Source organism: Rissa tridactyla, chromosome 2 (genome assembly GCF_028500815.1).
Source record: "Rissa tridactyla isolate bRisTri1 chromosome 2, bRisTri1.patW.cur.20221130, whole genome shotgun sequence".
NCBI lineage: Eukaryota > Metazoa > Chordata > Aves > Charadriiformes > Laridae > Rissa > Rissa tridactyla.
Window position 1 is genome coordinate 126,263,283 of NC_071467.1, and position 27,506 is coordinate 126,290,788.

Genomic DNA, 27,506 nt, shown 5'->3' on the forward strand with positions numbered 1-27,506 from the left:
ATTACGCTTATGGCTTAACTTTAGAGAGACAATGATAGGTAAGGACTGACAATAATAAAAATATGCACCTGTAGGGGAAAGACCGGTTGGTGTAGACTGGAAGGGAAACTTGATGGCACTGATGCTTGGCTATACAAAACTAGGAACGTGAACTGGAGCACACGGTATAATTAGAAGATGTAAAGAATAGAGTTAAAACTTTAAAATATTAAAAGGATGTGATGTTGAAGGCTACATGGGTGTAAAAACTGAAGAAATACATAAAAATGAAAGGTTTTGATAGATATTTTTTCTTTGATTAAAATCTGAATGAATGAGTGATTCAGTTTCTTTTACATGATAAAGATAAGGTGGTAAAGCAGGTTAACTATCTAGAAGAACAAATGAAAATTACTTTATATACTTGTTAAAAAATCTCCAAAATATAGGCAAACATCTTTTCTTCAAGTGCATGTGTTCTCAGATGTTTAATTTTGTTTTATTTAATGTTTTCCAATATGTAGCAGGTTGCCAAATGATCTGAATAGGCACCAACAGTGTTTATAGAAGGAATCTGGCTCTTTCAGAAAATACTGAGAACTTTGTATAATACAAACCAAACAATGGTTATACCACAAACATATTTTAATTATAACAATACAAATAAAATATGTTTCTCCAGAATCCACTTCCAATATATTTTTCCTATTTTAAAACCTATTTCACCTTTCCCAACATCCATGCACAACATACACATGCACGACAATAGAGTGTGCAACATCTGAGAACAGATAAGGGAAAGGGATTGTGGAAATCTTTCTGCAGATTTTAATACGCTTTGGATTAGGCTCTTTAACAGTAACTATGTTATGTGACGTGGGCATTTGCCTTTGGAACCTTAGTCTGGGTCAAGTAATTGCATCTGGGAAATACAGTTTCTGTTTCTTCCCAGGTCTTCTGTGGTCACAGTTTTGGAAGATCAATTTTGACAGTACTCATTTAAATGTTTCCTTACTTCATAGTAAAAGAGGGATGAAAATGGCCCACAGAAATCTCAGGAGGAATGTATGAATTCAATCACAGTGAGAAATGTGAATTAGACCCTTTCTGCTATGTACTTACAGGAGGTAATTTTGCCAACACTCAGGAATACGTTTTATGTCTTTCTCAGTACATTCCACGGTCTTGCACTTTATCTCTAGATTTTTTAAGATGACAGATCCATAAGGAGTGAGACTATACTTAGAAAAAAACCCTAAAATGGTCTATTCCCATAACCCTAGGACCCATGATTTTGAGAACAGCACCAAATATCACAAATTTTGTGAAGCAGAAGAGATGCCAACACCCAGTGACACAGATAGCACCATCCTGTGAGGCCGTATGTTATGTTCCACGTACCCACTACCTTTCTTTTGCTAGAAATAGGCATGTGAAGAACATATTTAGCCATCATTTCCCAACAACACTGACTGGCAGCAGCTACCTTATGACAAGCAGACATCTTCCCACACTGCTTTATTCAAGGGATTTCCCAAACTATTCTACCTATGAATTAGTTTCATAGGGTCTGGAAAATAGGTGTAATGAAATAGCAACAGTATGAGAGATCCTACAGCAGGACTGAAAACAGGGGTCATTTACAAGTGGCTGAAGTGAATGGAATAAGAATCCTTGTGTACAAAATACGCTAGTGACATATTAGTTATATCTGACATGAGTCCCCTGTGCGCATGTACTCATTACTTTCTTACAGATAATCATTTCCCTCATCATAAATACTGGCCTTTTAGTAATACAATATGGCATCATCAACTCTCTCATCTTTTATCAAGCAGTACATTTTCATATGATTTATATGCACACATTTCTTACAATGAAACTGGCATCAAGATAAAGGCAGACAAAAAAATCTATTACAAAGCAGAACAAGAACCACCTCTTTGCTTGATATTTCATTAATAAGCAACGCACAGCTGCATTATTGATGTCTAAAAATAATACAGTTGCCAAACACAACTGAGTGTGGATTGAAAAAGTCTCTACCTCGTGGTGAAACATCAAACTGGACCTTCACCTTCTATTTTAAAAGGATGCCTATTGCATATATTGTCTCAAGACTCAACAGATTCAACAGAGAGAATGACAAACGATATCCCTCCAACTTGTCTTTCAGATCTAATTCTTCACATATTAAGTTTGGATCTCAGAGAGAGAACTTCAAGTTCTATTTTATACTCAATAAATCCATTTGATGGATATGCCAGTATCCCCATAATAGCATAATTTTAATTTGCTGGGGAAATGAATGCAACCCTGCCATTACAACTACTACAAACAGACTAAGCCCAGCAAAGAAGCAAATAAAAGAGCCTGTCAAGGACCTTGTATAACAAGTAAGAAGTCTGGACTGGCCTGGGCTGGGAGGAAGGCAGGAAGAACAGGGCGTCACCCAAACTCAGCGTGCCCAGAGCTTTAACTAACTGATGGGGAAGTTATACAGTTTAAAATTCTTCCTTCACTGTGTAATCACAGGTATCTGAATCTGAAACTGTGCAGTCAGCAAGGTGTACAAGCCCTGTAAGACTTGTCAGTGACCTCAAAGTTTCCCTAAACTGGAACACTAAAAGTGGGAAACAAAGTTAGACCATCTCTAACACTGCTATACTGACCCACCTTTAGGTCACTGGCTGGGAAAGTCCAATTTACAGAGTGACAAGTACTTCGAATTCATATCTCTCATTCTTTTTTAAAACTTTTCCCGATAATATCAATGTTAACTACTATAAACATTACTACTGTGGCATTAAAATTCTGTTTATAGACACTTCTCTTTTGATAGTGTACTCATGGTAAACAAATCAGGAATCAACTACTCTCGCTTTTAATGCAACACCCTTCCATTATAGACCATACCAAGGTTTTGCACACCAACCCTTTCAAAAAGAAGGTATTTTTGCTTCCATAGCTCCTTTTGGGAAGCTGTTCCAGACCCTCACTCTTCACAGTGGCAAGGTGAACAATTCACTCCTTTTCACTTTGTTTCATAAAAGACAGACCCATCAATTTATTTGATTCTATTAACAGACCTGTGGGCTAAATTTTCCTAGTTTCTGTTCCTGTTAGTGAACATGTGTGTTAAGAATTTAACTCAGTCTTCCAGATAAAGTCTTACAAGTGTCTTGTATATGACACTGGTCACTCCTTACCTCTACAGGCAATGCCAGAGGATGCATCTTAGGAGTGTATTTGCCTTTTTTATAGATGTATTAGATGAGTGGTTTGTAATAATCCTGTGATCACCCAATAATGCCCCAAAACACCTTCCCTCAGCAATTATGACTACTGGTTATCGATGACACTCTGCACTAGCACATATCATCCCATTTCTGTTTTTTCAGTCTTCATAATAACTACTTTTTTTTCTGTATGACTTTCTGAGCCACCATCATGTTACTGGTACAGTTCTATGTTTGTGGTTAGTGTCATGATTGACAGCATTAGAAAACAAATCTGTAAGAAATTCTGCAAATCTCTGTCTTTAACTCCAGTTTCTTGCCTTTGCTGCCATATTCCCATATTCTTCCAGAAAATTGATGTAAAGCAATTACTTACAACTTCATGAACAACACTGTATCTTGCATACACAGAAGTAATTTATATGGGGTAGGGCAAAAGGTGCCTATTTTTGTCAGACTGCCACAGACCCCTGGTGAATGATAAGGGTCAACAGGAAAGATTAAGTATCTTCAGCTGCTTATGAAGGGTACAACTCAAATATGAATGCTTTCATATTAGAAACAAATTCAAATCAAACAAATAACTGCTGAAAATTATGCTAATAAATCCATATCCACCCAGCTATACTGGGAACATGCAGGCAAATTTTAGGCAGCTATTTAAATTCTTTCCATCAAAATACTCAGTTTAAATATTCATTATTGCCTTGGAAGTTTTATAGTTCATCCTACAACGATATACCAACAGACACATTAAAAAATATCACAAGGAGAGGACTCCCATCAGACTTTTAATATCCTCCTACTAACCTTAGGTGGTTTAAAAGGATAGTCCGGTGAAAAGGTAATGTCAAGGAAGAAAACTCCACCTTCATATACAGACCCTGGAGGCCCCAGTATAGTTGACCTCCATTCATAAATGTTGTCTCCTTTGGGTCCAGCACTAAAATAGAAAAAAAAATCAAAACGTAATAACCACAGACAATCAAGAATATACTGCATCAGTTATAATTTGCTAGTAGTACTGCTGGTTTTGCAATAACACTACAAGTTAAAATTGTGTATCACATTCATTCAGTTAGTCCTGGATAAAACACGTAACCGGCGTCCTGAGCGCTGTCAGTGAAGTGATATATTCAGCCAGGAAGCAGTATTAAAATCACATTATAAATTATTCAAATAAGCACAGAAAAATTCCCGACTGTCTTATCTCAAATATTTTAGTGGGCAGACGTGAAGTATTTACAGTGCAAGGATACAGAGACTTTGCTGAGATGTCTTGTCACTGTCTTGCCTCACAAGCCATCCAATTTTCACCTACCTCCTCATCCACCTACCTCATCAGTCACTAGCAGTGTAATTACACGCATTATTATACAGCACAGACTGTACTAAAGACTGAGCAGGGTACAAACGACCTTGCAGCTGCACTTTCTAAGTCACCTAACCTAAGGCCTCCAGTCACTAGCACAGAAGGCTGCTTTTCTCTGCAGTTGTCACCCTGTCTTAAAAAAACTATAAACTGTTGGATTATGTTAATTTAAAGTCCGCGTTTAAAAACACAGTACTGAAACAATATTTAAAATGTACAAACCATAATCCTGTACGTGAAACAAGAAAAATCTCTCACCCCCACGGTCAATTCCTGATAAAGACAAAGTAATAACTACTCAAAGTTCTTGGACATGACTCTTCCAAAAACCAACACAGCATCCTGTCATACAACAGAATACTTGTCCATAGAAATACACATTACGCTCAGGGTGGCCTCTTAAGGAACACGAAGACTTCTTTTCGGTTCACGGTCTGCTGATACCAGTCATTGATACAAGACCTGAATTTCAATTAGGATCAATTGGGATGGTGACTTCTAGATATCTGATTAATATTTTTCAGAGGAAGGCAGTGCTGGTAGATATTTCAAATAAATGACGTGGTATTGTCTTAAGGTACTTCTTCTGAAACAATTCCTGCAATGTTTGCAATAAAGATTTCCACAGCATGCAGGGGTTTGTGAAATAACCCTGTGTGTAGAACAGATGAAAGCTCTTGGCTATGCTCCATGCCTCACAGTGTACCCAAGGCATACAATTATTACACGACATCATGTCATGTTCACTGCTCAACTATTCATTTTGTTCACTGGAAGTTAATAAAACCCTCTTTCACCTGAAATTCCTTGGGCTCCCTTCATTAAAACTTCTGACTGCATGATTCCCTGCATACAACTGCGTGACTTGGTGCTGCGCAGTGTACTTCATTAGTCATGGTACCTACATCAATTTTCTATAATAGCTGTTAATGCTTCTTGGCTTTCTAAACTACGTGCTTTCTCAACAAAAACGGGTTACAGAGACGATAACATTATGGAACATTCATTTTCTATCAGCCATAGTAACAAAACTAGCCATTGTTTTAAAGATAAAATCTGGCTTTTTAAGTGTCACAATAGCAGAAGTGTTGCCATCCATATTTCACAGTGTCTATAATACATCAGGTTGCTAGCTGCCAAACAAATTTAATTTACCCAGTACTCAGTTTGCATTAACCTTTGAATAATAAAGCACAGCTGAGACTGCTGTAAGAAACAAACCAGAGAATGAATAATTAAAAACACCTCCACTGCCTTTAGAAAGACCAATCCCGAGTCAACAGGGAAGGTTTAATTGTGACTGAACTAGGCATTAAGGGGCTAATTGAACTCTTTATAAGCCCAAACGAATGTGGGACTACATCAGTGCTATGGTATACAAGGTTCACAGAAAGTAAAACCCTTAAAAAAAATAATCAGGCAATTAGTTCAAATAGAAAAGGCAAGAAGCAGGGGCAGCCTAGATCCTACACGAAAAAAAGCCCATAATATGCGAAGGAAATCCTTTTCCATTTTCTGTAGAAAAACGTCCTAATACTTGGAGAAGCAATGACTCGATTGATGCCAGCAGGTTAAAATGGAAGCGATGTAAATGTGGGTCCCAGAGAAATGGTTGGAAACAAAAGCAAACCCTGTCTTTTATTAGACCTTATTTAGCTAGGAGGGGATGGCTGGGCCCTTTCTGGCTTTGAGCGAGGCTCACTTTTCTGATCAGAACTCTCTCTGATAGTGGCATTTTCATAATGTATACTATTTTTATTTGTTTTGACTATTTATTTAATTGCATTAACGTTTGAAATGAGCAGTCATTAATTAGAATAGTTGGAAAATGCTCCATCTGCCAGTTGAACTGTTTTCGGCACGTCCAGCTACAAGCCCAGCCTGATCACATTCTGAGGATGCTGATTAACATTAATTGAAGGTTTTCTTTGCAAATGAGAGATGAAGCTTTATTAAGTATTATTATTAATTTGAAGAATAGCTTGAATTGTATGGAGTGCGGGAAGACTGCTGTTATCGACGCTGCCTGTTGGAGTGCTTGCTGGCAGCAAGGCTGTTCAACCGATGTAAAAATACCGATCCATGTACACAGGCAGCAGCTGGTATTAAGGGCAACAGCATGCACAAGCATAACGTTTTTTCACTTGCACATTAATAATACAAAAAGTTTGACAGGTGTGCTATCTTTGTTTTCCTTCTTTCCTAACTGTTAAGCCTCTATTTATCCACATTATTGGCAACCAGAAGGAAGACTCATCAGGCTTCACCAGAGAAAATTCCCATATGTGCGAGACCTCAGCCAGAGCCTTATTCTATAAGGTTTATAATGCAAGAGGATTTAATTGCCCTTCTCTCCACATGGATATCTGCCCGGCACACTGAAACCCAAATGTTTTACATTCAGTATGATTTATATTCCAGCTCTATTAATGTTACTGGCAACCCAACCACAGATCTCAAAGAAAGCAAACCAAACATCTCAGTGCCTGAAGTTCTGTTATCTTTGGAAGGACAGACTCAGATGTGCACCCGCTCGGCAAAGGGCAGACTATATCTGCCTTGAACTCGACCGACCCCGGGCCAGAGCGTACACACGCTGCCCGCCACTAACCTACTGCTGCATCAGTAAGCTTTATGGGAGAAAGAGTGATGGCTGCGGCAGCTCCGGGTGGAAGTGGCTGAACTGTGAGGATAAGGTGGTTAGGAGAAGGACAGGTCTGCTGTCAGAGCAGCAAGCAGCACAGCCTCCCAGTTTGGGCCCTGGTGCTGAAACCCTAATGAACGCGCAGGATGAGGCAATCGAGGAGCCCAGCGAGAAACATGCGGTGTGACTCCGGAGCTGGCACTCCCAAGTTTCCAGCGTTTTCTCCCAGGTGGAATTTGTAACAGAGGACCGAGGAGGTGCAGATGAGCATAAAGGCCCTGGAGACCTGACGTTACCAATGGTTCGTCAAGAGCTAGCTGCCTATTATATATTATATGGTTGTCATTATTCCTCTACAGCCGATGAGACACTGCATGGAATATTGCATGCTTTACCCACTGGGGAGGCTTTGCTCGCTGGAAGAGCCGGGGTGGGTGGACAAGGAGCCAGCCTTCTTCCTCTTCCAGAATGACATCAGTAAGGGTGTACGAAATTCAGGCCAAAGGAGTCAAAACATCTCACATGGTCTCCTCTGTATTTCACTCTCCTTTGCCTCTCCTTATATACTTCATTTCTGCCACCGCCTCCCACGTGCGTACTTGCAGGTGAAATGTATGCACATCAGTTACACTTAGTAGCAAAATGCTTTAAATGCCACTATAACTGAATTCATTTTGCTTTAAACATGCTTAATGCACTGAGCCTTTTTTATTCCCTCACCATGTTCTAGGCAGGCAGCCACTTGAAAGTAGTGCTGCTAAAAACTGCTTGTCCAGTACAATGTACAATGCATTATAAACACCAAGCCTTCCCTGCATTTAGAACATCCTAAAATACTAAATTTAAAATGACGGATTAGGAGAGCTGTGTGAAAACAACAGCATCTATAAAACGTACCAGATGAAAACATATCTGGAGAAGTTATGAAAGTACAGTTCATTTTTATTTTTATCAGATCTGTGATTTGTATACAAATTTACTCAATTTCCAGATAATAACTTGAAAAAGTGAAAACACGGAAGGTCAAAAAAATAATGGCATCTCCCTCATTTATCAAGTAGTCATATGGCATAAATTAGTCAAAATAATGTTATTGTTTTCTAATCTAACTTGTATTTCTTGAGGAGGGATGACATGCGTCCTCAGCATCTCTAACTGGAGGTAGCATAATCTCAGAGTGTGTTTCTGGTGATGTGGAAAATGAGGAGTAGTTCAATGTCTTCCCTTCCACTCTTGGTCTCTGAATCTTGCCACTTTTTAAGTGTAACTGTACTCTTTAATACAAGAGAAAGGCAAGCCCCTAGCACAAACCAAAGAAGTAAGAAAAGGAACTGTAACTTAAATTGCCTTCTAGTTCCGACACGCTAATGGTGTGTGTGGGGAAGCAGTCAGGCCAAATAAAACAGGAAAGCAAGATGGCTGGGAGGACTTCCCACTCCTCAGGACTCAGAAAGAAATGGAAAGATTCTTCTGGACTGGGTGAGTTTAAATTCATTTTCATCCTCATCCTTTGGCAGAATAAAGCAGGACCAGGATATTATACCAACTTTGTCCATGAACTCATTTTCCACGGCATTGTTTATGGCAATTAGTTCTTATTGCTGCATTATTTAATCTGAATTGCCTTAGCACAGAAGCACACATCAGAACTGGGGGTTCCCTCGCCCCAGATCCAGTCTATGGTGGATGCAGACCCCCTCAACTATCTCCAGTAACATATTACAGCAGAAGAAAGAGGGATACACTCAAGTATCTTCCTCTTCCTTTCCTTTTATTACACAGAGCCTTGACTTTACTATTTAAGAGATCTCCCTCTGAGGAGAGAAGCTCACCACAGAATTATCTCCATTTATAAGACATACAACACAGTTTCTCGCAATCCCGTTTCTTGCACATCTAACAGTTATGCCAGAGCAGATCCTGCCTCTAGCTGCCCTCTGTGAATGCTTCTGGGAAGCCACTTGCCCAGGGGGCAAAGTGGCTATCAATGTATTGGGAGATTGGCAAAATAATTTAAGAGCCCAGCTGGTGAGGGAAGGGAATGGATGGGACAAAACAGCAGACTGCAGATTCAGCTTTCAGTGAGATAAGTCTCTTGAGAAGCTCAGACGAAGCCTCATTAAAAGAAACCCAGGACATAGCCCTACCTGGGTGCCAACACTGAAACCAGTCCTAAGCGAAAGGGTTGCTTTGGTCTGTTCCACAGCTCGGGGCTGTCCCCGTGCTTGGGGACAGCCATGAGACCAGCAGTGGGGCTGTGCGGGCAAAGTAGTTGCTGTATAATCTCAATCTGGGAAGAAATAAACCAGCATGAGCTATGCTGATGCTAACGTCACCAGGTGACTCAGACCCACCAGCGCACCCAGCCCAGCCCTGTTTAGAAAAATGCAAAAATAGTGCCATTGAGAAGCATTGGCCTCACAGGCCCCCGAGCCACTGCTCTGTGCCTTTGGCTTTGGAACGGATGCAGACAGTGCCAGCAGCACTGGCTACCTGTTTAATTTCTTCTGCTCTTCTCCCAGTTCTCTCCCCTCTCCATTCTGGAAGCCCACCTGATCCTCCACCTCTGGATCCTTCACCCCTTCTCTTCCCTTGCTACTGCCAATTCTTCTTCGTATAACCTGTATTTTCTATTTCCTGCTCGAAGTTGGTGTCTCTCCCACCTCTCCCTCTGTATGGTGGTAACTCATTGCTCCTTCATCATGGTGGATCCTTCCTCCCTTCAGGTACGTGCAGATCCCCCTCCCCCTGAAGTCCCCTTTCTTTTTCTCTCATCAACAGCCATCAACACATCCTGCTATTTTTCATCGTTCTCCAGAAAGGAGGAGGGGGTGGAAAATGGTGCAGGGGGATTTTATTACAGTGCAGCAGTTAGTTACTCATTTGGTTTCTTCCTTTCCCTGTCGCCCTTCCTCTGAGACGTAGAAAATGAAGAGCAAGCAGAGCGGGTGCTGCAGCAACAGTGGCGTAGGGAAGGGAGTCACAGCTGCCTACCCAGATGCTACAGTGAGATCAGTAGGTGCTTTTACAAATGTATGTAATAAACAGTTGCCACAGCAGCCAAAGGAATACATTTCCACAAAACAAAAACAAAGAGATAGCAGCGAACACTGAGACTGCCTGTGGCAATGGGCACAGTTGTATAGTTAATAACACCTCTGCTATGAATAAAATTAGCAGGCTAGTCTCCAAGCAGTAAAATCAAAGAGCAATTAAAGAAATAAACCCCTTCAGAATCAGATAAGTCCTTAGTTCGGCTATAATATTGATGACTTAAGGTCTCATCAAGAAATAAACTCTCCCCAAATTTGCACCTTTGGAATGCATAACCTTTTCTTCATTTCTTTTTTCATGAAAATCTGCTGAAAACCCCTAGAATCTTCTTTCCTTTTTCTTTTATTTTTTGTTTTGTTTTGGTTGGTTGTTTTTGTTTGGTTTTGTTTTTAAATTTATCTCCGTCTCAATTCCTTCATGTAGATGGTACGAAAAGTGCCATTATCAAAATATTGGAAGATGCTCATGGTTCTTACAGGTAGTTATTATCTAGACCTAAGCTAGAAATTTTTCAGCATTAAATTTGAGGCCCAAGAGATCTGAATTACTCTAAGAAAATTAACAATATATATGCATTTTTAAAGAGCTGTTCATTTTACTTTAACTAGACATTATATGTAGTGAAAAAGCTTGGCTTTCCATGATCTAACACTCAAATTTGGGTCTGTGCTAGATTCAGTGTTTTTGGTCACCCTGCAATATTACTGGGGATTTATGTCTTACGTATATTGGAATATGAACATAATTAGATGAGATAAGCATTATTTTTGGGTAGGTATCTTTCATTAGACTTAATTATTCATAATGGAAACCAAGAGTGAAGTGATGTGGCTACTTGTCACTCAGAAAGGCTTTGGCAGAAAGGGAAACTTCAGACAAATCCCTTACACCACTTAGTTTCCATTACAGCGAGAGAGTTCAGCTGAAAAACTTGGATCAGACTTTTCTCCAGTTCTTCCAGTTTTCTGATTGAGACCATCTTTCCTTAAGAAACTTAAAAAAAAAAAAAAAAGTACTTTTAGGCAAGCAGTAAGAGAAGGAGGATATTAAGACGTTTTCCTAACCCATACTACAATTCCTTCAAAGTGGTTATATCCTGCTTTTATCACGTGCTTTTTATTGAAGCCAGTTACCACTTTCACCTACACTTTGGAACCAACATGTTTGTGGTAAATGCGATTGGAAGAATATCTAGGAAAACTGATCCCAGTGAGCTGTCAAAGGAGCAGCAACGTATGACAGGACAACACAAGATATTGCTTCTTATGTTATTGAGGACGATGGAATTCAGTATGATACGGCATTTTTTCACTGTGAATCTTCTCTAGTTTTAGCAAGGTGTTTCTGAAGGTCCATTTATCACCCAAAGTGATATGCAGCTTAAATTTGGGGCTTCTTCCACTTTCTTGCAGCCAACCCGCAGCACACCAGGTCAGTGTGCCAAAAGCCTGTATGAGCCAACTTTCTCTGCCCTCCTGTCACTGGAGCCGTTAAAAATTATTGGCCGAAGCTGCTGAAGCTGTGTTGTATTTAAAATAGATAAGTTTTGGCCACAGTAAAAATAACAAATAGATTAAGACCAAAGCGTATATCACTTAGTTGATTTTATTATTCACTTCTAAATAATACCACTAAGAATTAAAAGTATTCTAGCACTTTAGCAGGCTGGTATTGTTCAAAGAGTACTTTGATACTTTTATTCCCTAAAGTCCTGTCTTCAGAGCGTTCCTGAGATAGACACCATCATGAAGAGAACTGCTTCTTAATGCACAAAACAGTTATTTATATTATAGTATCTACAGCAATTTCTTCATTGCAAACACCATTACACACTGTATGATCACAGCATGCTGAGTATTCACAATGAGATTTTAAAAATGGCAATTTTGTTAAGTATTCTCCACTTTGTTCAGCCGAACAAAATTACATAAAATCCGTCACAGAAGGCGTTCCTTGTTCAGGGCCAGAAACAATCATTTGCCTCCTATTACACATCTATGGGCTTGACTCCCTTTTGCCACATCTTTCCTTTCTTTTTCTTTTAAAGTAATACCACTAATGGTAGTTCCAGCTCTTTTGTATCACCAGAAATGGACTGCATAGTTAAGATAAAATATTTATCAGCCTGATTTGCCTCTATGGTAAATTATATCAAGCATGATCTGTAATTGTATTTTAGCAAAAGAGGAAAACACAAGTAACTAGGAATGAAAAACACTACAAAAAATTAATAGACTGTCCTGGGACCTTCTAATATGACCTCCAACCTTGCAACTTGCCAAGTGACATTATTTCCATGTTACTCCTAATTTGCTTTTCCTTGAGTTTTTTTCTTACCCAGGATTGTCATTTATTTTTCAAAACATAACTACGTTTTAATTTCACTACACTTCCCCTTACCCACAACGGCTGTAATTTACCATTCTGTCTTTCTAAGCAGAAAACTTGATATACACAACAGTGGGGTGGCACCATCAGGCACTATATTTTTAAATTCTAAACCTAATTTAAAAGGCTGAGGTGACTGAGTGCGGACAGATAACAGAGAAACCCCACAGCAGCCGGAAGATTTAAGAGGTGTAGTAGGGAAGAAAGCATTCTTTAAAACAGCATTGACTGTTTAGTTTCTGTGGAAACCTTAGAGGCAACGCAGGACAGAGAGGCAGACGGGGCTAAAGCAGACCAGCTCAAAGGGAGTAGAAAGACTTGTCATGAATGGGTGCAATATACTGAAAGCTTTGGATTTGAAATCCATTTGATATGTTGGTTTGATCACTTATAAAGATTTCATGATTTTTTGTCTTATCTTTTGTCTATAAAAGATGTCTACAGTGTCTATCTTCGAGAAATATTAAAGATATTCTGCAGTAGTCAGCCGTTTCAGTAATGGAGAATGATTTATACAGGATTATTTCTAATATATGTACACAGAGATTTTCTGATTATTATGAATACTACAAGCAAGGCAGTATATTTTTCAATGACTGTATATTCTCTGTTCCTCAGAAAGCTAGTTCTGTAAAACCACTAGTCATTGTGGCTTTCCCCTACTTGAAAATGATTTATTCAACTGCCTATAAAGAGGTTTGATTTGCTCAAGACTGTCATCTTTAATAATCCCATCTCCAGGCAGTCCGTCTAAATAGGAACCTTGAAATTTTGAAACCTCATGCAGCAAGAATAATTTTGTGGCTTTTTTTCTGAAGTGGCCTGATTCTGAGATTTCCTTTTGCAATGTTTTAGAGACTCTCGTTTCTTTATATAAGCTGCTCCAAAAACCCTCCCAAAATATTAATGAGGGAAAGCAACGAGAAGAAGAATGAAAGAAGTTAGTATTTACAGAGAGAGAAAGATGGGTATCTCAAAAATACAATACAGCTGCTAGCCAACAAGTCTGCTCCTCTGTCCATCCTGTAAACAGAGCAACAGGCTTGAATACAGACTCCCCTCATTCCAGCGAGAGATTCACACATGCTTACATGTGAAATGCTTGCTTACGCAGGGAAACAACTCTGCATTATGGCACAGATTAACTAACATGATGTTAAACACATTATAAAACAAGTCATTTCCTCCTGAGTAAACAAGCCTATAAAGCCAACAGGCACAGAAAAAGGAAATTTGATTCTGAAATCCATATACTTCAAAAGCAGATTCCTTTTATTTAGTCAATTTAGTTAAGAGGCTGTCTTTTTTTTCTCCAGACCCCTGGTAAACAGAAGAAAACACACTTGGAAATTGCTGGCAAACAGACAGATTTTCACAACATTTGTTCTTCATTTGAAATTATTCTCTTACTTCAAATATGGAGACCAGCCATAGCTCCAAGGTGAAAGAAACCTTAAAATGACTCAGCTTTTGATTGAGACTGATCTCCCCCATCGCAGGCCACATTCTGACTTATCAGAAGAAAACACCATTTACATGCGATTTTGTTTGCACTGTCTGTGAGGACTGAGCAATTTACAACACTTGACTGACTAGTTAAAATAAATGGGGATCTGGCAGATTCTTGGGGAGCGTTTACGTGACACTGGGACCCGGACCCATAATGTGGCTTCTTCTACTTCAGTAGAATACTGTTAAGACTTTTTCACCTACTCCTTCTCTGGGGCCGGGGACTTATCTGTATCCATGACAGGGTAAACAGAAAATAAAATATATACAGAAATCTCTCATTTTTCTATCAATCAGGGTAATTTTCTCCTGAGATCTTTTGGGAGAGTCTCTGGGTCTGAGGTTACGAAGGGGCTTATATAGGACTAAGCTTTCTGGAAATCCTCTCTAAGTCAGATGTAGAGTTACCAAGTGAACTTGCTAAAACAGTCCCAGAAACTCTGATTATGCCACAGTCTTCACTATAGGAACAGGGTTGTTCCAATGTGTTTTTCAGTAAAGGTGAGCTAATTTGGGACATCTGAGGCTACATTCTTAGTACAAAAACCTCCACTGTTCTCCCAGGATCAGGACTTCTGATTAGAAAACCCTTCCCTATAAATGGCTTAGTTTCATCTCTTGCTTTATTCAAAAGCATTAGGATGGAAAGACGGAAAGTGGTCCTGGGAAGAATGCCGGCAAAACTGGTTCAAGACAAGAAGGACGCTTGCTTGTTATTTGAAAGCCGTAATGAAAGTGTATGGCTGGAAGGAGAAGTCCTCAGCCTCTGTTCTCAGGATGGGAAGGCAAACAGTTGGTGTGCAGTACGTGCTTGTGAAAGCAGTCTTCACCTTAGAGCTGGAGTTGGGGAACTTGGAGCTCCGTAAAATCCCTCTCAAGGTTTCAAGTGACACTTCCACTGCTGTAGGCCTCGCGCATGATCTACTCTAGAAAGGATGCCTTGTCTAATGAAGAATCAACATTTCTAATTAGTAAGGGAGAACCAGCATTCTAATCTGCAAGTCGTAATCAACAACTGTCATGGAAGAGTTAAACTTCACATATATAGGACCTGTTTTTTTTTTTATAACCACAGCGTATGTTCCCTGCATCAAGATATAATATCAACAACAGTTGAAACTGCCATTATAATTTCCTTGGCAAACAACAACTTGGAACCCTTACTCACACAGATGTTTTTTGCGTGATAAAAATTACATTTGTGTTATTTTCTTTCCCATTTTCAGTTCCAGCTCATCTCCCGTGTTCAGCTGCCAGTGATACCTTCTCTCATCACTGTTTATTCACTCGTAATATGGCTGGTTGTGTGCATTAAGTGACAAACGACCAGTCTTTGAGTCAGAGCTACCACCGCAAGGAGAACCACAGAACACTACACTAGTCATGCTGAAATTCACAGCACAAAAGTAACATGTAGCTTAACCTATGAACATTAAAAGTTATATTACTTATCTTTATCATGCGTTACTGCTTATCTTTATTATCCTAATCACACTCATTTAAGTCTTGTGTATTCAAAGCAAACAGCTGGAGCAAATGGCTACGAGCTACAGAAACGTTCATCTCGCGGTCTCAGGTTCAGCGCTAGCTTAGATGGCTTTTGTCCAAATTGTTCGTACTTGGAGGCTCTTTGGTGGCCTGCATCTAACGGATGGATTTTTTAAAAATCCATTTCTTAGCGGACAAATGTCCCAAGTCATAAGAATATCATTGCTGATTGCAGCCTTGCTGGCAACGCTGGCTGGATGGAGGAGGAAATACTCCTTGGCTGCATGTGCTAGCTCTTGGTTGAGGCCCTGAGAATGCTGTGGGAACACACGCCAGACAGCTGCCGGTCTCTACCGGTTATTCACAGGTTAGTTAGGAATGTATCTGTACTAATCGCTGTAGCGGTCAGTCGGGTACTCTTCACAAACACCGTATTTAGTGCAATAGTTTTAACAGAAAAATGTCCTGCTTTTTTCCTAACGCAGAGGGGAGGCACAGTGGAGATATTTCAAGCCATGTTACTGCTTAAATAACTGGGATATGATCAAAATCAGCAGTGGTTCACCTGTACTGCTTGTGATAATTTAGCAGAAATCTAGCCGCCTGAGAAAGATTTAAATATACCACTTTATGTATTAAGAGGAAAAAGCATTCCTCTCTCAGATCATATTGAATCACAACAGTGTGCATGTGTATTCTTGTCACAGTTTCTGCACTTTTACTGGTTTTGATGCCTTCAAAATAATCTTTTTTAAAATTAATGTACTTGCCAATTGTATATTCTGGAAGGGAGAGCAGCTGTTTCCTCACAACTGTACGCATAGCCTTTTGAAGAAAATTTTGTTTATTAATAGTAATCTGTTTTTCATAGCTTTGCAATTTCTTAGATAATAGGGTAAAACACAATTTTCCTTTCATGTTCTCTGCATACTGAAGAGACAGATGCAATTGCAAGAGACTACTTATGCTGAGGGCAAAACTTAGTACTGCTTAATGTGACTTAATGACTAAAAAATGTGTATCATTTATAGATGACATCTAGTACTCAGCTAAGATATTATTATGGTCAATGAGTACTCTTCCCTGCCAGTTAGTAAAAGGATTTGGAATTAAATCTGTTTTTATTTTACTTGTTCAAGCAGACATACTGAAAGCAACCGAACTAACCACATGAGAAACACAAATGGGATTTAGTCCTTGCTCTTAATCTTTTTCTAGACAGAAGCTCACATATAACGATATATATTTTAACTTGAAACACAGAACTGAGAGAAAGGGGGGAAAAACGTGACTGAAGAAAGGCTATTTTACAGTCACATAGACATGTAAACACCTCCAGGAACTTTGCTTAATAAGGCCAGCTACTTTCAGCTATCACTTCACGGCCCATGACAATCTTCCCATGAAAGCATTTCTTTCTCCCCCAGGCAACACTATCAAGTTAGTGCAGTTCCCTTGAAATACATAAATGCTGTATTTAAAGCTGAATGTATAGCATATGGAGGACTGGAGCTGCGCTCTGGAGAGCACCCCCCACCCACCCACCCAAAGGCACTCAGGCACGCCAACAGACGTCCCTACGAAATGTGGCAAATATGGCAGGGAAAATGTCAGATCACAGAAATTTCCTGTAGGTTTTAACTCGTGACCAGAGACACTCTCGTGTAACAGAGATACCACAGGGCTCACATCTGATCTTGAACTACCTCAAGACACAACGTACACAATGAAGTAGTCAGTTCAGCAGTGTTTAATACATGAACGCCATTTCCCATATTGGGATACATTATTTAGCTTTTCCTAAAGATACCAAAGCGATTTACATGTTTCTTTACCAGACTAGGTGTATTCAACCCCAACTCAGAGAAGCTGGGAGTGACAGTCAGCTTTCCTGGGAAGCAAGGGCTCAACCCAGTGCACTCAAGAGTTGATCCGGTGTTCAGTGATGCCAGTGATAAAACTCCCACCGACTTCAATACATTGAGATGCACAAAAAAAGAGCACTTATGAGCCACTTGTAGCACGTAAAATGTGCATGCAGTTGTGCTTGCAATTTTGAAATCTCCTATTTTTAGTGAGTCTTGTCAAAAAAAAAAAAAAAGGTCTTGCGTGTGCAATTGTACATTCAAATTTAGGTTGACCTACTTTAAATTGTTTTCAGTTTATCATGTTAGGAAACATATTCTAAAACTGTATCCTCAGATGATCAAAAAAACCCCACCCCAAACCTTCAAAATCAAAAAGCAGCGGATGGTGGTCCAGTCCCCGCAACCACCAAGCTTTGATCAAGATTTTTCCGTTACAGCAATATTTCTGAATCATGCAAAAATACGAACCAAACTTGTCAGTTGACTTCCATCCCTATCACTTCTGCGGGGGTCTGAGATTGTGCAGAACAATTTAAATACAATTCTCTGACATTCAGAAGTGAAATGTCAGTTCCTGTGTGAAATAAGAGAACGCAGTAATTTGGGAAGTCTGTTAAGTTGTTTGACAAAACTACGTTTATTGTATTTTGGCATACGTTTCTTCATGGGCCAATATTCTCTATTTAAAGAATATTTCTAATTTCATTTGCATTTTAACACTTATTTTCAAGTAATTTTTTCACCAATAGGGATTATTGTTGGGTTTAGAACTCAAATCTTGCTACAATTTAAAAAAATTGGAACACTTTTACATTAATATTTTCTCTGCAGAGATAAAAAGTTAAACTGAGTAGCACTAGACATAAGAAAATGAATTAGTAAACTGAAACAAAGATAATCCGTCTGGCTTCGAGGTTAACTTCCTGTTATTTATTGTAGTATATACGTATTTTTTTTTAACTTCTAACAGTATGCCAATCCAGTGCTCCAGGTTGCTGCACTACGACAGTAGAAACTACGCAAACAGAAACAATGGCTAAAAATCATACCGCCTTTCAGGAACTCATCCCTGCTCCCCGGCCACTCCCTCCCGAAAAATCCAGTGCAAAGAAATACCCTTTTTGTTGAAAACCAGGAAGCTGAGGTCCTGGCAAACTGACAGGTGAGGTAAATTTATCTTCCTCAAAAACACGATTGCGTGAATGAGAGGTGTTCACAAATGTGAGCAGCCAGCTGCCTCCTCGGATGTGACTGTAAATACGACGTTTAAATACAGTATCATAATATTTACAAATAGAAATTACACACAGGTTGTCTCTCAAATTCTGTCTGCAATCATCCAGAGGTTTTTGGTAAACAAACCAGAATAAACAGTGGGAAGTAAAAGTGGTTTAAAAATATTTTTTTGTTTTTTGCAAATGAAGCAGTATTAGCAACATCAACAGCTACTACTCTTATATTGACGCTGCTATCTTATTTTATTCCTCTTGTTTTAACTTTATAAAAATGATAAATATATTTTACTTCACAAATTGAGGAAAGCCTGCAAACCCCAACTTTTTCTCCCTTTGCAAGCTTTGGAGAATTTATCTAAAATACTGTAATATTCAGAAGCCCGTGCTTCTTATTGTATAAATAATGTCATGTCTGAACTTTCACGTGTTTCCAAAAAATGATGGGACAGATTTAGTACAAGTTAGATGGCATTACCACAAATACAATTTCAGTTTATGGTTATCGATTTAGGCAAATTAGGACTTCCCAACAATGTTAATTAAAAGTTGTGTATTGACTTATCTCTTGTCCAAAAAATCAGATACTTTTTTCATCCCTTTTCATCTCTGTTTCCCTATAATAGCCGCAAGTATTTTTCATTTGTGGGCTATAAAACATTACAGTTATTCATTACATATGGCATCGGCATACTTGTTATAGCTACCTAGTGTGCATTTCAATACCAAAATACATTTCTCAGTTTAATACACTACTAATGAATCAAATAAAAATCAAGTGGTTTGGGGCTTCAACTGACACTTTAACTTATTACCCCCATAATCACATCATGAGCAGAAATGGCCTTGTAACTCTTACTCCATGTTCAGGCAGTTGAAGTGAAACTCACCATAATATTCTTGCTCTGTGGTTTATAATTACTTCCAAATTTCAGAAAATGTATTTACATGCCCATCGACATTACTTTTGTAGGGGTTTTTCTGTTATTCTAGCCACCACAGATGCCCAAAAATAAACATCCAAAAAATGCATATCCAAATATACATCCAAAATGTTTTGTGTTTTTTTTTTTTTTTTTCCCCCAGCATTTTAAACAAAAGACTTTGCTTTGTTAAAATACTTCATGCCAGACCTCCTCATCAGAGACTGACCCAGAACCAGAAACTCCTGACTGGGAAGTGGGGGCGGGCAGCCCTTCCCTTGCCGAACAGATTTTCAAACCCTTCGACAACCCACGCTTAAGACGTCCTTCATTCAATCAATAACATTACTTTTACAGGCACACGGAAGAAAAAAGAGTATGGCTAGGAGCAATACCCAGTCCTCTGCTGTGGGCTTCCCACCACCGCCGAGGAGAAGACCTGGAGTCCGGGTGTTAGGGAATCGTTTTAAAGTTACTTCTCCGCAGTCACACGGAGCACAGCTTGCAGCCATTGCTCTACAATATTTAAAACTTAATAACATGTTGCTGCAAATACTTTCTACCGGCTGACGCCAATGAAAATATTCACAGTACTATAAAGAGGAGTCATTAATTATCTTCAGGTCTTACAAAATGTTAGGCCCTAGTACCCAAAATACATATGGATGTGAACAACAACGTTTTGTGCACATAAAGCTATTTAAGGACACAAGCTCTTGAGGACCCACACTTCCACGCTGCAGCTTGCTGCTTTTGACAGCAAAGTGAAAAGTTGCATTCCAGGAATTGAAACACATTTCTTTTATAGCATTATTTTTCAGCCAGTACACTACCAGGAGGCACTAATAAGCAAGGCCTATTTAGTTCTGTTGGGCAATGAATAAACTCAATTATCCGAGGACGGAATATTTCAGAACAAGTCCTAAGAGTTTCACGTTGGATTTTCAGGGGGTGTTGTTTCTTTTTGTGGGCATAGAGCACGAGATCAGTACCCACAGCAGGCACAGAATACAGGGCTTGTTATCAGCTCAAGGGAACATTACCACCAGGTTTTCATCTCTTCAGCAAAAGTTCAAAGCCGGGATGTCCTGTGTCGAACATGTGCATCTGTCGCACTGCACGACAGTGGGAAACAGGTTGTAGAGCTTGAGGTGAAGGGATCTAACCTCCTCACCACGACACCTTGGTGTGCTAGTGGCTGGCTGTCATAATTGACTCTTTTAACTATAGAAATAGGTTCAGCCTCATTGCAATATATCCTGCAGGGAATGGAAAACGAGAAAACAGACTGTGGTACGTCTAATGAGTAGAATACTTCAGCCCGTATCTAGTCAGATTCACTGATTATAAGGAATGTATTTACTCTAAGCTGGCCGAGCAAAATCTCTGTCAATGGCTAGAATAAACACTATTTGGAGTGGAACCATTTGTAATATGCTTTAATTGGCAATTTTCCCTTAATGAATAATATAACATCTTTCATATGAGGATTCTGCAGCTCTGTGATTTTTTGTCCCTGTATTGAGATATGGAAACTGATGCCCAGAATAAATTCTCTTAATAACAGAGCTTAGAATAATATATCTATTATCACAGGGATCACACTTGTCTTCTATAACCACATGAATGCAACCAGAGCGAGAAAGTAATGTAAAACACCCACACACTTAAAATCAACATCTCTTCTTCAGAAGAGATGGCAATATAAAATATGAATTAAGAGTGACTTCACTTAGATTGATAAAAAAACTTCTTTTGAACAGTAGAAGATACCTGACTGTTTAGGAACTGCGTTTACACTTGTAATGTTTCTGCTGCATAAAGGTATGGTGAGGAGGTTCAGTCGACAGAGAAGGAATTGCGTATGTTTTTGGTAGGCTACACAGAGGCTTGCAGACTAGACACATTGACAATGCCAAAATGTCACTGAGGCTGTCTTTCAAAGGGTTGGCTGAAGGAGTTCTGCACAAATTTAATCTACTCCAGGGAAAAGGTAACTGAAATAATGAAGTCCAGTTGATTGGGTGCATTCAGGAGCTGGAACATAGTCTCACAGAAAACCTCTGGGTGTTGGTGAGTTTTGTTGGTAGCTATACTATACAGTTTAAAGTAACCAGAAAGTCTCAACTGAAGAAAGTTTTAGTTCTTTATCTTTTAAAAACACTTTCATATTCTCTGCTCCTCCCACTTAAGTTGGCCAGTACCTACCCCTCAACTGTCTGTACTGGGACCGATACTATTCAATATCTTCATCAATGACATGGATAGTCAGATAGAGTGCACCCTCAGCAAGTCTGCAGATGACACCAAGTTGAGTGATGCGGTTGACATGCCTGAGGGACAGGATGCTATCCAAAGGGACCTGGACAAGCTTGATAACCTCATGAGGTTCAAGAAGGCCAAGTGCAAGGTCCTGCACCTGGGTTGGGGCAGCCTCCGGTATCAATACAGGCTGGGGGATAAAGGGATTGAGGGGAGCCCTGCTGAGAAGGACTGGGGGTACCAGTAAATAAAAAGCTGGACATGAGCTGGCAATGTGCGCTCACAGCCCAGAAGGCCAACTATATCGTGGGCTGCATCAAAAGAAGCATGGCCAGCAGGTTGAGGGAGGTGATTTTGCCCCTCTACTCCACTCTGGTGAGGCCCAACTTGGAATACTGCGTCCAGCTCTGGAGCCCTCAGTACAGGAAAGACATGGACCTGTTGGAGCGACTCCAGAGAAAGACCACGAAGATGCTCAGAGGGCTGGAGCACCTCTCCTGTGAGGACAGTCAGAGAGAGTTGGGGTTGTTCAGCCTGGAGAAGAGAAGACTCTGAAGAGATCTTATAATGGCCTTCCAGTATCTGAAGGGGGCCTACAAGAAAGCTGGAGAGGGACTTTTTATCTGGGAGTGTAGTGATAGGACGAGGGGTAATGGTTTTAAACTGAAAGAGGGGAGATGTATATTGGATACAAGGAAGAATTTTTTTTTTATGAAGGTGGTGAGACACTGGAACAGGCTGCCCAGTGAAGCTGTGGATGCCCCATCCCTGGAAGTGTTCAAGGTCAGGCTGGATGGGGCTTTCAGCAACCTGGTCTGCTGAAAGATGTCCCTGCCCATGGCCCACCGTCCAAGGGTTGGACGAGACGATCTTTAAAGGTCCCTTCCAACCCAAACCATTCTGTGATTCTATGATTCTAGCATGTTGCTTTATATCAAAAAATAAACTGTACAATCCTAATATATCATACTCTATGAGGATATACACATTTCCAAGATTTCATTTGCAGTAGAATAAACACCTACTTTTATGTTCCCCATTGTGCTTTTATCAGAATATATACTGTTTCAAGAGTTTACCAGTACCAACTAGAGTTGCTTCTAGCAGAATGAAAAAAAACTGCTTCTAATATATGCATATGTAAAAAACCTCTCATAAATTAAAGTAATGGGCCAAACATTGTCATGATACAATTCACTGACTTCAGTGGAGTTGTACTAGCTTACTTAAGGATTAAACTTGGCTCAGTAAGATCATTAGGAAAATAAAAGACTACAGAAATAAATTTTTTAAATCATGGGAATGGATTGTGCAAGATCACAATGCAGTAAAAATGTAAATAGCAGGATAAAGATAATTGCACAAAACTCTGTATGGGTACCAAGACCAATATTGTCAGAATGTGATCTGATGTAAAGAAACACACATACACTACCAGAGAAACAAGAATAAAGCAATTTCTCACAGGTTCCACGCAAAAGACATTTTCCCCTTAGAGAAAACATTGTAAAAGGCTTCCTCTCTTCACAGAAGGCAACAGAATGGATGGGAATGAAAAGTGGCAGGTAAAACCTCTGCACCTCCAAACATTATTCAAGGTTAGAAAATGAAAATGTTTCATTACAAGATGAGGAAAAAGACACAGCTGATCAAAGTCAGTCAACTCGCTTATTTATATCTCAGCAAACACCTCGGGTCTGCACTTTTGTCAATCTGCAGAAAGCAAAAGATTTTCCTGACCTCATAAATTGGCAAGAAATGGCTTATGTACTGATCTATTCAGCTCAGCAGATACTTGGCACCATTTATCGGCTCTCACATAACTAAATACACCTACCACGAGGGTGATTGCTATGGAGTTTCTCAAAGTCAAGAGGAAGAAGCCTCATTTAAGCAACTGGTATGTCACAGTGGTGTCACTTTGACTCTGGACTAATTGCCTGATGTAGCTGAAGATGGTGACTACTGAGCGCTGCTATTGTCGCTATTCTGCAGCTCTGGGAAGAGCAGAGCTAAAGTACAGCAAGGCAGGATTTCTAAAAAATGGTTGGCAATGTCGTATTATTAAAAAGTTTTGAGGAGATGACATCTTGTTTATGACCTGGAGGTTTCATTCAGCTTCCCAAATCATTTGCTATCCAGACATCACCACTAAAATGTTGCAATATAGCGCTGTATTGGCACAGAAACATCTCAAATGTCTAAACATACAGGAGCAGCTGAATTTGTCCTGGTAGTATATTTTCATGTTCACATTCATCAAGAATAACTTCTGACAGAAGGTATGTGAATAGGAAATAAGGTGTTTTTTCACTAGGCTAAATGAGATTTTGCGTTTATTCCTTCTTGGCTAAGTACGCATGCTGGCAAGATCCATGGAAGGATTATATGTTTGGACTAGGCAGAATGTACTCATTTTTAAATCATGTTTAACTTTCTCAAAAATAGGTATCTCAAAGAAAAATCTTTTAGACTTTTAATTCTACAGTTTAAAACTCTGGAGGCTCTCTCCCATTTGAACCGGGCATTTGAGAAATACAACTGTACTGTCTCCTGTTCTACGTCGGACCTTCATGCACATCCACTGACAGTGAGGCAAACACGGCAGACCTGTGGCGATGGAGGGAGAGCTTCTTCCACGTATTGTTTCTAAAATCAGCAGAGCTATTTTATACCTTCTATACGCACTACCTCTTCAGAACAGATGTAACCTCAGACTCTTCTTCAGATAAGTTGGTTTTCTGTACCCTGATGGTTTTCTTTTAATAAGTATCAGCGTGGCCATTTGGCTCCACGACATTAATGCAACCTCTAGAGTGAGCAGGACTGACCACCGAGCAGATGCTGTGACAGCTACCGTTTTAAGCAAAAATAAAAGGCTGTAAAAGAAGATGCACCTGTTTTTATTTAAGATTTCACATTGCCTCTTCAATGGTTTCTGCTTGCTGACAAGCAAACACATGACCCAGGCATCAGCAGCTAGAATTACCTATTTGCTGAAAGTGTGTGTTTGCTGACTTAACGTGTTTAGCATTTGTCACATACACAGAGGAGCTGACAAATACAATCTTCTTGTCCTTACTTAATAATTTTGTGGAGCAAGAAATGACTCAGTTCATTCTTCTTCCTTACTTTACTTGTTCCTAACTATGGTAGTGTGCCAAAAACCAGCTCACACCCATTTCCCTTCTCTAACATACCAAGTCAAAGTAAATTTCCAGCTGGCAAATGAAATGCAATGTTGATTAGGAATGCAATGTATTTGAAACATTTGACCTTTAAAGCACAAAAAACTTGCATCTGAAATATAGTAAGTTTGTCACATATCCACAAAGCCGTATCAAATCGGTAAATGCAGTTGTTAGAGATGATTAACGCTGACTTTGCAGTTTCATGATTTTTGTATGTATGTGTCATAGTCCTAACTCTGTGAAAGGAACACTGCCAAGTACTTGACTTCCCAAGTATGTTCTACTTTTAAACCACTATCCTCTTGTGGAACTATGTTATATATGTATTCCAATTATGTTTAACTAAGATCTCTGATTTTACCTTCAAACTGACAAAGTGTATCAAAGAAAACATCTCAGAGCTTGACACTGAAATACACTCTACATGTTACCAGTTTCATTCTATTGATAATTGCTGTGTCAAAAGTCATCAAACTGTGAATTTCCTTCATCCTATTTGAAACTCATCCCCTGTAAAAACAGTTCTAGAAAGAGCTTGACATTTTTTCCTGTGCTGATACAAACTGATCTGTGTGCTCAGACACTGTCTATCAGGTATCTAGTAATAGAGGCACACACACAAAAAATGAAGCATCTAATACGAGAAACCTTTAATTATGTACCATTCGAACACTTAAATTCAGCTCATTTCCTCATTCTATGTAAGTGTGGACTCAAATTCTCTCCATATGGAGGAAGGCTTATTCAGACCTTATGCTTCAGAGGTTACGGCTCCAGTTAGCTCTTCCCAGGACTTTCTGTCTGGATCTGAGAGAAGAATAAAGGCAAAAGAAAGGGAAGAGAGTTCTGGTATGCAGAAGTTCTCCAGCTCTTCCTCTTGTGTTACAGGCTGCAATATGAAACATAGGGCTATGGTGATAAAAAAATAGCGGCAAAATTTCTCTTACAAGGCCTATTATGCCAGCAATTGGTTGAATATTATTCCTGTTGAGTAATGGCAAGTTGGCAGCACAGGCTCCTGGTAAACAGTATGATGTTTGGAACATCTTCTGGAAATGAGATTTTCCTCTCAGAGATTAAAAACATTCATCATTTGTCCCAATCCTGCTTTCAACAAGACCGGAAAGAACTTTGTACTGATTTTGATAAAAATTAAGCTGTTGGCAAATACGGTTTTGTATTTTGTTTAGTTGAATGCACATACATGCTTGCCAGTAGAGGGGGTATAGCTCAACTCTTTCTCTTCCCAGAAGGGGCTGACACAACTGCGGACAGTATGAAGAAGAAGAGGTAAACAGGAAAACTGAGCAAATTTACATGCCTTTAGAAAGAGAAGCTGCAAGGGGAGAAGGGCTTCTGGAATGCACAAGAAAAAAGCAGTAGGAAAATAACTGTTAATTTCAAGCTTCTAGCAGTTTAATATAAGCCAAGCAAAAGACAGACAAAATCACAAGTACCTTCAATTGATTTCAGACTGAAACCTCTTCTGTTAAGTATTTTATCTCATATCCTACTTATTTTGAATACAGAAATTTTGCATGTTAAAAACTCCAGGAATAAACCCAAGCATCATGTAATTCAATGAGTTTCTGCATTAAAGCAAAATTAAGATGTTGATGTATTCTCCTTGAGAAACGATGGGTAAAAAAACTTAATACCATTATGTGAGACCAATCTAGTTGAACTGGAACAGTTGTACAACACTTTGCTATGTCCCCATGGGTAACAGCAAATTCTGGTGAAGAAAATTCCCTCCCAGAAATGGAGCACACCTCAAAGACAGCCAAAAAGATGCGTTTTTCTATCACAGAATTCCTGGCTGCCATCAAACCAATAGTAACTAGCAAAAGGAGATTTTTCAGATTTCCAAAAAAATGCTTCAAGAATGTTGACAAATATACGAGCTGTCATTAACAAGCAAGTTCAGGCTCAAACTACCAAACCGCCCTCTCATTTAAGAGGCCTGGGGTTTTGAGTAACTATATTAGACATTTTTATGTGAAGACCTCACAAATACCTTTGAGGCCAAGGTGTGGTTGCCCAGCACTTCCAAAATTAGACTATTAGGTCACGATTCAAGAAAGCGCTTTAATAGCTGCTTAATTACTAACCCAAATGCATACGTGTTATTCTAAGCTTCAAAGTCAGACTCCGGAAACAGCGGCACCCAACGCAGGAAACCTTTTTTCAGTTCGCTCCAGCCCAGTAAGTGAAGCAATGCCTTGCAGAGCGTGTCCAGAAGGATGCCTGGTCAGTTCTGAGCTCTGCAGAAGCTTTCTAACACTTCAGACAAATACCCATACATTCTCAGACTCCAACTGTGGTGTAGTTTAAGATAAAAAAACCACTGCTACAAT

At 39.4% G+C, this 27,506-nt stretch overlaps 1 protein-coding gene across 2 annotated transcripts in view; it reads right to left on the reverse strand.

Annotated features, from left to right (window-relative positions):
• Window positions 1-27,506, reverse strand: part of LOC128905423 (ubiquitin-conjugating enzyme E2 E2) — a 223,342-nt gene that overhangs the window by 38,576 nt on the left and 157,260 nt on the right. For both annotated transcript variants that reach the window (XM_054191520.1, XM_054191519.1), the window contains exon 4: window positions 4,029-4,161. In XM_054191520.1, the coding sequence (XP_054047495.1) occupies window positions 4,029-4,161 (133 nt within the window). The remainder of the gene's footprint in view (window positions 1-4,028; window positions 4,162-27,506) is intronic.